This window comes from Nyctereutes procyonoides, unplaced genomic scaffold, assembly GCF_905146905.1.
Source record: "Nyctereutes procyonoides isolate TBG_1078 unplaced genomic scaffold, NYPRO_anot_genome, whole genome shotgun sequence".
Lineage (NCBI taxonomy): Eukaryota > Metazoa > Chordata > Mammalia > Carnivora > Canidae > Nyctereutes > Nyctereutes procyonoides.
Window position 1 is genome coordinate 1,397,106 of NW_026575042.1, and position 12,679 is coordinate 1,409,784.

Here is a 12,679-nt window from a genome sequence, read left to right on the forward strand (position 1 = left end):
TCAGCTTCAAACAAAACAACAGTGGAAATACTGAGAATCATTTGTGTTCTTTTCAAAAATGGAACCTACACAAAGACAAACTGAAAGACAATATCTTATCAAGTAATACTTGCCTTTCATAAATGATCTAAACAACATGTTTTTCCTTTCAATTTAATGGGTCCAACACTTTGAGCAGAATCAAGTGCTTCACAGACAAGAACTCAAAACCACCCAGTACTGAAATAACCTATAACTCAGAAAGCTGAGGGTTGTCTGCTCGATAAGCACGGCGCATCTGCAGCTGAGGACATCCAGGGCCCCCCACCCAAGAGCAGGGTACATCATGGCTGCTCCAGCAGAGTTCCCCCTCAGGGAGCCTTGAAGTTCCAAGGGTTTACTTACCCCCAATATTTGCTATGGACTCTGGTCCAATAAGTTGATTTTCAAATAGCCTTTCCGCCTGTTGTAACTTCGTATTTGGTTGGAGAACACCAAGCAAGAGAGGGGGTTCTTTGAAGCTGTAAAATAATGCAATTATAGGGATTTGTCTATAAGAAATACATAAAGAGGGAATCCCTGGGTGGCTCAGCGGTTTAGCGCCCACCTTGGGCCCAGGGCATGATCCTGGAGACCCAGGATCGAGTCCCACATCGGGCTCCCTGCGTGGAGCCTGCCTCTCCCTCTGCCTGTGTCTCTGACTCTCTGACTCTCTCTCTCTCTCTCTCTCTGTCTTTCATGAACAAATAAATAAAATCTTAAAAAAAAAAAAATACATGAAGAAAGTGTTTACTGAGGACCTTCATGCATAACTCCCCATTCTTTGACAAAGAGGGCATGTTGCAATAACATCTTCAGTTGCCAGAAACGTGAAGGTTAAAGAAAAAAACCATTCTAGGATATCAGAAAAGGTCATAGTATAAAAACAATCAAAATATGATTAAGACTAAGACAAAAACTTTGGTAATCACTTAAGAGCATGTGGGGCCTCCACTTACCATGCTCCAGTCACAGCCCAATGCTCCAAGACAGGTTAAACCTCCTCTCACTCTGATTCACATGCCCTGGCATTTATTGTCCCAGTGTCTGTCCAGTCACTAAAATCTAACTGAGACAAAGGAGAGTGGTGTTGATATTTCATAGCTGACAGCCTTGCTTCCTGCTTCACAGAGAAGACAGGAGAAATGAAGGAGTCCATCCTGGGGCTGGCACCACCAGCCCATCATCCAGTACAGGTGTGGCTCTGCCTCCCACCCTGTCCCTCTTAGGGCCCAGCCTGACTTCTCTCTGAAGCCAGCTTCCACTGGGCCCTGGAACCTTGTCCTGACAACAGACTCAGCTCAGAGATCGTCCATCTCTGCTGGTCCTTCCCATCTACACCTGCTTCTCCCAACCCATCAAATCCTGCTGGTCACACCCTCAGAAGACAGACATGGTTAAAACCCTTCTCCCCATGTCCTCTGCTGGTCCAGGCCACCATCTTCCCACACCCACTCCCTCCCTTGTTTTCTACAGTGTATCCTCAACTCAGCACCATGCACCTTGCGAAATACAATCAGATCACAGCATTTGCCTCTCACAGCCCTGCAATGGCCCCATCTCAGCCAGAGCCCATGACCTTGCAGGGATGCCCCTTCCCCTGCAGTCTGGCCAGTCACCTCTCTCTGCTCCTCTCCCCCTGTTCACTCTGCCCTTCACAGGCCCCTCCCTGTTGGTTCCTGACCTAAGAGGCACCTCTCACCTTAAATCCTTGGCACCAGCTCCTCTGTGCTCTGCCTTCACCTTCTCAGGGAGGCCTCCTCTGACCATACAATGTAATACTCCAGACATCCCCCAAAAGCCCAACTCGCTACCCTACTCTGCTTTTTCTATAGCACTTGCCAGTTTCTCATTTCTCTATTACCTATATTGTCTATCCATCCCCACTAGAACACAAGGCCCATGGGATCAGGAATTTGTTTGTGTTTTTCACTGCTGTATCTCAAGCACCTGACATGCAGGAAGCTCTCAGCAAACACTGTGGGAGGGAGGAAAGGAAGGGGGAGGAGAGAGGGAAAATATTTCCCAATTCCCTCCCTACCTTGCCCTCAAGCAGGACAGTTTCCTAGCCAGCCTACCAGAGTAGGAGAGCCAAGAGGGAGGGGATGGCTGAGGCTATGAAATGATGATGAATCTTCGCTACCTTGTCCAGCAGAGCACTTCACTTCCTATTGCTTCCTCTGAGTCAGGCATGTACTTAGGACATAGCACAATTTCCTCTGAATTAAACACTGCCCCCACCCACCTCCTCACTGCTTCACTCTGCCCTGCCTCCCAATTATGGCCTTCTGCCTGCTTTAAAAATATATTATTGATTTAAGAGTTTTATTTCCGGGATCCCTGGGTGGCGCAGAGGTTTAGCGCCTGCCTTTGGCCCAGGGCGTGATCCTGGAGATCCGGGATCGAATCCCACGTCGGGCTTCCGGTGCATGGAGCCTGCTTCTCCCTCTGCCTGTGTCTCTGCTTCTCTCTCTCTCTCTCTGTGACTATCATAAAAAAAATTAAAAAAAAAAAATTTTTTTAAAAAGAGTTTTATTTCCAATGGAACAGAGCAGGACTGCAAACCTGCATACTTTGGTGAGAAAAGCCTGGGATATGGAGATGGACGACACAGCTGGGTTGGAACTCTGACCTCGGGAAGGTCAGCCCTCCCAAGGTGCATGTGAAAACCGAATGACACACAAGCATATACAGCCCAGGGATAGAGGACAGCACACCCTCTGCCCCTCCTGCCCAGTCCTTAAACCTTGTCTAATTCCCTACACAAAGGAAGTCCTCAAGAAATATTTGTAGCTTCAACCTAATCGGTACATCATGCACTGTCCCTGCCAACAAGAAGCCTGAGTATGATCTCAATAGGGAGCCAAGAAGAAAACTCATATGAGAAAATGCAAGAAAGGGACCACATTCCTGAAGCCTAGGCAGCAGAAGCATCAAGGAAGAATGGACTCAGAAAGTCAAGCCAGGCCACATGGACCCTTGCGAAAGCCTATGACCTTGTAAACTCTTATTAACTCCCTGTTAACTCCTAAGTCCTGCTACCTCATATTAAGTCCCATTAACTCTATGTGTCAAATGTATCCTGAAAGAACTGACCAACATTCTCCAGAAATCAGAATGTCATGTATGTCATATCTACCACAATCATCCCAATTTCCAAATAAGGAAGAAGAGGTTGCATTGTATGGCAGGTTTTTGACAAAGCCGTGTGACCTTCCTGGTAACCGCTCCCTAGAACTGAAAGCAACTGATTAATACTCCATTCTGGAAGGATGTCTTTATCTTTGTGATTTCCTGGTGATTTCTAAGTGTGGTCTGAGCTCTCACAGGAGGTCAAGTACACCCGAGGGAGACTCTCTGAGGCACTTCCATCAGTGGTCCTCCCACCGAGCCAGTTGGCCTTCCTGTTCTGCACCGCACCTGCTGGCGGAAAAAAGAGAGGTGCAGCCAAAGCTAGTAGCTCTGCTTTCCTATCATAGTCAATACTACAACCACTTACTTACTCCAGACAGCACATTTCCTCCTTCCTTGCTCTTTTTGCTCTGAACAGTTTGAAAGAAGCCCTTTTTGCTGTTGTCCCTAGCATTTTCCTCCAAACCTCAGGTCATTTCTGTTCTTAGACCAGTCTTCTGCTCTTGTTCTGCATTTTGGGGTTGCCCCTTCCAATTCTCAAGTCTGAGCATGGCAGAGATCTCTGTCAGCCACCCTGATTTCACTGGGCTTCTCCTCATGAGGCTCATTTACTCTGTAGACAGACACACTTTGTATAACTTCAGATACTTAATGGGTCACATTCCCTTTCAGTTTCTGGTTAGGAGCACACACTTATTTTTCCTTTGAATTACTTCAAGCTTTCCACACATAAATTCACTTTTACTGAGATCAAAGGTCTCCAGTCACTGAAGCTCCATGTTCCTCTGCTCTTTCCACTTTCCTGCTCTTCGCCAAGGCTAAACTCCCCAGCCCAGGTTTTGATCCCCAGCTGTGGACACAGTTCACACTCCCACCTTAGCCAACTAGATTATCCAGGAAGTCCAAGGTCAGTTTCTATGTGGGGTGGGCTGAGCCACATCCTTCTGCATGTTGGCAGGGGTTGGCAAGAAAGAACCGCTTTACCCCCCAACTGTGTCCTGGGGGCCCCACCACCCCCAACAGGACACCCAGTATGCTCTTGGGCCCAGCTCAGCCAGAAAGACATGCAAGGGTCCACTGACACACCAGGAATAAGAAGCCAACACTCGCATGAGCCCAGAATGCCAAGGCCTTCACCCAATCTCAATCTTATGCAAGCTAATTATTTTTAACAGCACCTTGTATCTTTACTAATTCTAAATCCAAAAACAAAAGGTTGACTCTTGTATATAAATGTCAATTTAAAGTAAGAACTATGTCCTCTTTGTATCTTTGTAACCAGCTGGGTACCTACCTCAAGCATTCTAGATGCTGAACACATTCTCAGTGAATTGAGTCCAATATAAAGCCCTAATTTTCATTTATAAAACACCAAAACATTATTCAATGTTATATTCACTTATAATGGGACATAGTTTTGTTTGAAGTTTTTTAAATCACTTAAAATAAACTTCCAAAAGCTTCACCTCTCTGGAAAGTTTCAAGAGGAAAGGGGAATCTACTTATTGAATCAGACTGCACAACCCTTTCGGCATAAGCTGAACATCAGTGTCACAGATCATCACACCAGTAAGAGCCTGGCTCTGCATTACTATAATTATAAATGTGAATACATTTCATGGGGTCCCTAGGTATGCATTACTATAGATGCCCGCTGATGAAAGGTAACTTAGGAAAAATAGAATCCTCTTTACAAGGCTTCTGAAAAATCTGTACTTATAAAATTTAAACAAGGTAATTTAACCTTTGTTAACCTTTTGTCACTTCAAATGAATTCATGCTAATTAACACATAAGCTTCTCTTATTTGTGATTTTCTGGTTTTTATATATGATCTGTACAGTTTTGTTTTTGAAACCGTATCATGAACAGTATCATTCACATATTGTGTCAACATCTGATTCCACACAAAGCTGAAGCACTAAAGAAACCACAAATCTCTCTCTCTCCTAGTAACTTACCTTTCAGAAAAATTTGTTACCCGAGACACCATCCCACCTACCCTATTTGCCAAGCAAGCCCTCCCAAGAATGGCCAGGATAGCTCACCTGAGAGGCTGTGGGTCTATGGGAGAATCCAGCAGCAGCATGGCTCCGAGCAGGGGAACGGTGAGAGAGACAGCCAGCATCAAGAAGGTCACTCGGAACACACGGCCACTAAAGGAGCTGCCAGAGATGGAATATACAAAGGCGATCAGCAGAGGCTCAGCCAGGACAAGTTCAGCTGGTCTCAAAATGGTCTCACCATGAGACTGCTGACCTCTGTGGCTTGTGATGAAACTTCAGGAATCCTAGCAAACATGCTTTGTTCTTTTTAATCTTCCAGCTGTATGGGAGATGCTTATCAGTTATTTGCCAGATTGTATTATAAGCTGTACCTTCAATCATCTAGCGGAGTCTCAAAAAGGGCAAATCAAAGAATTAATAAACACAAAAATGGAAGAAAAGAGGTGCAATGAGGTAATGGAGACATACTCATCTACAGAGATGATGTGTTTCCCAAAAGCCACTATTTCCCGGTACATGGATTCAAAGCAGCACCACTCAGTCCCTAGGATTCCCAGCTTTGGTGGATAAAAGACAGAGACAAGTTCATGAAGCAAAGGGAACACAGAACAACTTGCTGAGTGTCCAATTCTCCAATCATTTTGCCAATAGCACCACACCTTCAAGAACTCAAAAGCAAATCCCAGCTCTCTACCTGGTAGAAGTCTGACAGACACTGACAGTTACTTACAAAGAATCTATACAATCATAATTCCAAGTTATCACTACTAAAGCCTTGGGAAGATCTAAAAACTGTCTTGGGAATCTTGTATGACATTTTTGGACAAATGGCCAACGGTAACTAAAATATCTCTCAAGTGATCCTCACATACATTACTCATCTGATAAATAAATGAGCATATTTAGCCTCTTGCTACATCATAGGATCATTACTTGCTTTAAGTGCATTCAAATTTACTAAATACATCAAGATTAACTTAAAGAAAATAAAATCATGAGCTCCTAATGTAGAGAATCCTTTTCTATCCAAAAAAAGCTGACTTAAAGAAAAAAAAAATCAAGACTCATACTTAACAAACACTTCATTGAAGGGCAGTGTTTTGTTTGACTTTGGACAGGCTAGTCTTCTGCGGTATAAACCTGATTCCAGGTATAGTACAGAAATGTGGGGGACTAAGGGCCAGTCTTAACTTTCCCAAGTCAGCTACGCCACTTCAGCCAGGTTTCTTCACACGCCTGGGTTCCCCACTATGAAATGGTGTTTGGGGTAGAATAACCTCAAAATCCTACCCAATTTGAATATACATGACTTCAATAAATCAATATAGCAGAAAATGCCTGTTTCTACTGGGTGGAAATAAAAGGCAAAGGGAAAGAAAAAGAGGAAAGGGAGGGAGAGAGAGCAAGCAAGCTTTCATTGCAGACATCTGGACATCTTGCAGACACCTTGCAGACAACGGGACAACACAACTGAAGAGTGTTTGACTTCCGCCAGCAATGTGAATGGAAGGAAATAGATTCTCCCCTAGTGTCTCCAGAAAGGAACTTGGTCAACTTGATTTCAGCACAGTGAGACCTGTCTGGGACTACAGATATCCAATACTGCAAGTTAATCCAATTGTGTTATTTAAGCCACAAAGTGCATGGTCATTTGTCATGGCAACCATGGAAAACTAATCCAGTTTTCTAATTAAACTATTTTTGTTGCCTGGAAGTAGGGTATTGCTGTAACAAATACCTAAACATGTAGAAGTAGCTTTGGAATTGGGCAGCAGGTAGAGGAAGGAAAAATATTGAGAAGGAGGATAGAAAATTTTGTCCAGATTTCCTTAAACAGTCTTAGTAGAAAACCAGATGTTAAAGACTCTGCTAGCAAGGGCTCAGAAAAGAGCATGGTAGAGAATGCCTAAATTGTTGGGAACAGATGGACACTGAAGTTGCTGCTGGTAAGGGCTCAGAAGGATGTCCAGAACAAGTTACTGGAAACTGGAGGAGAGCAGATCCTTATCATACTGTGTCCTGTAGCAGTGTAGAAAGCAGAGCTTGTAAATGAGCCAGGACACTGAGCTAAGCCCTTTCCAAGCAGAGTGAAAACCTCTACCTCCCAGCCCTGTCTCCAAACCCCAGGGCCACACAGTCTTCTAATGCAGCTGACTGATGCCAGTCAAGGGTGCAAGAGCACAGTACATGAAAATGCAGGTGCGACACAGATCAGCTATGAACCTGACATGACAACAGGCCAATGCAACCTGCTGAGAGGTCTGAAGCAGGGGAAGGAGTAAGGGCCATGAGAACAAGAATGATAAAAGCAGTGACAATAAGAACATGCCATGAAATGTGCTTTACACATGGGTAGCTAGGTAGAACTATGTATCTCTCAACTTTCCAAAGGGAAAGTGGTCAGAGAAAGACAAGTGGGCCCACAACCCACTGCCAGAAGTGGAAGAGCAAAACAAAGGGCCAGGTCTGATTCTACGGCTGCAGTCACCATTAACAATACCACCTGCCAAGAACAAGCAGAAGGGGAGAGAAGTCCAGACCTAGAGCCCCTAGAGCTAGGGTTTGAAAAACACGGCGCAACTTAATCGTGACATTATTTTGGATATTTCATATATATGGGATCATATGATAAGTGACTTTTCATGAATGGCTCCTTGCACTCAGCATATGTTTTGAAGTTCATCCAGGCTGCAGTACATATCAGTACTTTGTTCCTTTCCATGGCTCAATATTCCACTATAAATATATAAATATATATATATACACACACACACACACACATATATATATTTACAATATATATATTTATATACTTAAGCTTACTTCATTTTACTATGTTTCACACATGTGGCTTTTTTTTTTTTAATAGGCTAATGGTTCAATACTTCAATGGAGGAGGTCACTGCTGATGTGGAAATTAGAATCAGAAGTGGGACCTGGAGATGGGGCTGAAATGTTGCAATCTCAGGATAGAACTTTCACAGATAAAGAGTTGCTTCTTATAGATGAGCCAAGAAAATGATTTCTTGAGATGGGATCTACTCCTGGTGAAGAAGCTGTGAAGACTATTGGAATGACAACAGAGAATTTCAAATAGTACATAAACCTAGTTGATAAAGCAGTAGCAGGTTTTGAGGGGATTGATTCCAATTCTGAAAGTTCTGTGCGTAAAGTGCTATCAAACAGAAATCATTGTGAGAGGAAGAGCCAATTGGTGTGTCAAATTTGACTTATTTTAAGAAATTGCCACAGGCACCCCAGCCTTCAGCAACCACCACCCTGATCCGTCAGCAGCCACCACCATCAAGGCAAGACCAGTAGAAAGATTAAGTCTTGCTAAGAGCTCAGATAATGGTTAGTATTTTTAGGCAATAAATTATTTTTTTAACTTAATGGTATATGTACATTGTTTTTCCAGACATAGAAAACCATTGCACAGTTAATAGAATATAGTATAAACATAATTTTTCTATACACTGGGAAACCAAAAACTTCATCTGATGCACTTTATTGAGATAAAAGTAGTCTGGAACTGAACACACAATTTCTCAGATATATGCCTATATCACAATTTGTTTATCCACTAATCCACTGATGGACATTTGGGTGAAAGAGAGAAATAAGGAGTGACAACTTAATAGGTACAAGATGTTCTTATGGAGTGATGAAAAAGTTTTGAAACTAGAAAGTGCTGCCCAACACTATAGGTCACTAAACTGTATATACTCTAAAGCAGTTAAGTTTATATTATGTGAATTTCACCTCAATTTTAAAGAATATTAACAGTGATGAAAGTGTTCTAAACTTAGATTGTGGTGATTGTTGCAAAACTCTGAATACCCTAAAAACCACTGAATTTAACATTTTAAAATGGGTGAATTTTGTGGTGTGTGAATTTTATCTTGTCAATGACTCAACTATGCAAACTGCCACTGAGGCTAGAACTCAGTTACTCAAGTGATTTCTTTTAAGTGTCCTGAAATCCCAATACAATAGAAATAAATCCCAATACAATAGAAACAACAAAGTATCTATATGGTAAAGCAAGGCTGTTTACAGGTGTAAATGACAGAAATGACTAATTGTGTGGTTTTTTTAAAAGCAAAATCCCAAAGAGAGAGAAATGCAAAGGCGGATGGTGAAAATATGTGGCTGGACTGCACAAATCATTTGGGTAAGGTCCAACAAGGAAGTCCCTGTCCTTAAAAGGAGGCTGATGTAATCACTCCTCTCCCATCTCCTCCAGTAGAGAAGCAGTCCCTTAGGGGAAACCATACTGTAAAATCTTTCACCACAGAGCTGTCCTCAATACAAGTGGTGACACTCTGGCCACCGTGCTACCTTACCTTTTCCTTACCTAACATGATTCTACATAAACACAGCCTCCTCATTTGTCTACTGTAAACTCTCCTATACCACACACTGTTGCATATGTTTTTTAAATCTCAATTTAGTCATCCAACTCACAGATGGTGACACCCCGCTTGAATACCTGGCTGCCCCTTCCCCACAAGAGTAAAGGCTCACTGGTCCCCAGAGGAAGTAGCCCAGCCAGAACTGAAAGCGGGTGCTTCTGGCTAGAAAGGCAGCCAGAAATTGGGAGCCCATCCCTGCCAGGGTTCCAATGAATACCCTCTTGCAATCAGTCTAAAAAACTGAAGAAAAATTCAGAGGCCAACCAGTCCACGGCTCCCAAAGGTGGCCAGTCCCTGGACCACCTATACCAGATGAATGGGGCAACTTCAAACAAGGCCCAGAAATTCTGACTGGCCAGGCCAGCGTGGACCTGAGGACACTTTATCTTCTCTAGTGCTCCCCTGCTGTCCCTGATGTGCAGCTGGATAACTATCCAACTCCCTGCCCAGTGATGGATGTCCATCAACAAACCCCCACCACCACCCCGCCCCAGCTGATCATGAGACACAGCCTCTACTGGAAAGTTCTGTGGTAGGTTTTATAAACAACCACTTAAACTCCTTGAGCAGTGCTGTCCAACAGAACTCTCAGCAATGCTAGCAATGCAGCAGCCGCTAACTCTGTCTGGTAGCTGAGCACTTTGGAACAGGACTAGCATGTTACATAAATGAGTCAAAGGTGGCCTCCATGTATTGGCCCTATATAGTCTCTTCCCTGCAGGCTGAAACCCATTACCTCCAAAGGCCCACCAGCACCAAACTCAAACTTTCACATACCTGGTTATTTAAAAAATAGTCAAATAAGCACATTTTCAGCCATTTAGATGAACTGTCTGCTTTGCATATTCTGTAAACCTCACCAACAATAGTTACCCATCGGTAAGTTTCAAGGCCTTGAGCTGTTGCTGCTGCTGCCCCAGAGGTTCACCTGGATAGAGGCTCTTCTCCTTCCCCCCCCCCCACTCCCCTCCCCTCCTGGGCTGTGGCCCCCTCTCCTGCCACGAGAGACTGCTCCAACATGCAAACCTGTCCAAGTGTTGCCCGATAAAGCTCGTGTGTGCCACTGCCATCTCACAGGCATCTTTTTCCTTGATCTGCCCCCAAATCCCTCAAACCCCCTACATAGTACAAATGGGAAACTGAATTTTTAATATTAGTCCAGTTACTTTAAATAGCTAAGTATTGGCAAGTAGCTATATCAGACAACACAGCAACAGTTCATTTAATAGTCCTTCGCACACAGCACTTAGTAGTCAAGTATATACATGTGCCAGGTACTATCCAAGACCTTAGGAGGATAGCAATAAAAAAAGTTTCCTGCCTTCTGTATATTCTAGTAAATAAGCAGATACCAGAAAGTGACACATGCAATCAACCACCCTTCTAGATCAAAGAATCTCCAGTCCTACAGGTGTCCCTCAGACGGTGGTGGGGCTTGCAGAACTTTCCTGGTTGTTTCAGTTTGTCAAAATTTCCCATAAAATGTGGTGCCCAAAACTCAAAGCAAATCTCTAGTCTAAACCATAACTGTCACTCCACAAAATGGCTTTAATCATCATAACTGAAAAATATGATGGAGTTTTCACATAAAAACCTGGGTATCCAGCTTCTCTTGAAAAAGCAGAGATCCATAAAACCTAAGGTTGCAGGGCAGATGTTCATGGCTTTCTACTCTTCAGACAGATACACAGGTCCTCTTTTCCCAGTCCCACACCTGCCATAGGCCTTTACCACAGCAAGATTTTATAAGAACTAAACAAAGTGACCAATGTACGTGCAATGCTAAGACCAGGGCCTGGAACATCAGAAGTGCTCCATAAACAATAAGTAGCAGGAATGCTGCTCTCCTGGGAGGCATCTGAATCTGTGACTGCCTGGCAACGGGACTTCTGTACCCAAGCTCTGGGCAAATTTATTTTGGCTCAAGGTTCATTCCTGCAGACTCACAGTCACTTATAATTCTGCCTTTCCTGCCTGTTTGTCCCCAGCCTCTGCACACCTGCCTTACATTATCTTTAAAAAAAGGACACTCCATGTATCCCTATCTATTTTCACAAAGTGCTGCACATTCTCGTCATAGTCTCTTTCCAATCTGTGCTGACACATCCAGGAAGGTTGGCAACTTCCCTTCCAAATGCAGTTTTGCAAATCAAGTTGTTTGCTCCAATCTCTTGAAAGTGCCCTAAGCAATGCCCTCCTTGAGGACATCTGCACCCTGAAATTTCCTACATTTCTAAGAGCAAGAGAGCAATCATGGTGACTCAACAGGATTTGGCAACTACTATTGGCTCAGCCATGTTTTGCAAAATCCTCTGTAACTTCACCAGGCAAACCTAAAAGGTGTTCTCCATCCCCTTCTGCACACAGGACATCAGGGTCTTGAGTTGTAGACTGAAGACTCTATGAGATCAAAAACAATCTGTGATTTTGTGGGAAAACCTATGGACCAGAGCCCCAGGTATCAAGGTGACCCTTGGAACCTAAGGAGGTCAAACAGCACCAAGCCCGGTCTTTCAACTGATTGCACCTTGAATTTGTTGGTTTCTCACTGGGGCTCCCTGACTGTAGATGTCTTCATTTTAGCAATGAAAACAAGTTAAAAGAGCCATTTGAAACACACACCTTGGGGGAGGGCTGAGAAGAAAACATTGATTCCTGACTCCTCATTACCACAACTTTATGATGGTCCCATCTGTCTCTCCATCCTGCCTTCCTTACTTTTCGGTCTTAAAAAGTGAAAAGGAAAATGAACATAGTACAGACTTTTAATTAGCTTAAAATCCTTCAGAAGTTTATTGAAAAAGTAGCTTCTATATTTTCAATGTATTCACTCGTCAATCCTTAACATTTATATAGAGACATTAAACAGCCATTCTCTCTTCCTAGACTGAATTATTCCAAAGGAGAAGGAGTATCAGTGTTATTATAATCATGCTGATAGAGTTTATAAAGCATTTGGAGAAATTGATGCCAAATAATAAGCTTGCACTAGTATGTTAAAGTGCTTAGCTCATCTATATTCCACACTGAATAAAGGGATTTAATGACCACATTCCCCATTATAGCTTAAACACAAAAATTCAAGAGCTTTGCCATAAAAACTTGTTTC

General features: G+C 43.2%; 1 protein-coding gene across 1 annotated transcript in view; it reads right to left on the reverse strand.

Annotated features, from left to right (window-relative positions):
- The window catches only part of APMAP (adipocyte plasma membrane associated protein), a 35,145-nt gene that overhangs the window by 19,221 nt on the left and 3,245 nt on the right, over positions 1-12,679 (reverse strand). The window contains exons 2-3 of the mRNA XM_055321560.1: positions 5,198-5,314; positions 385-500 (exon numbers count right to left, since the gene is read on the reverse strand). Of these exons, the coding sequence (XP_055177535.1) occupies positions 385-500; positions 5,198-5,314 (233 nt within the window). The remainder of the gene's footprint in view (positions 1-384; positions 501-5,197; positions 5,315-12,679) is intronic.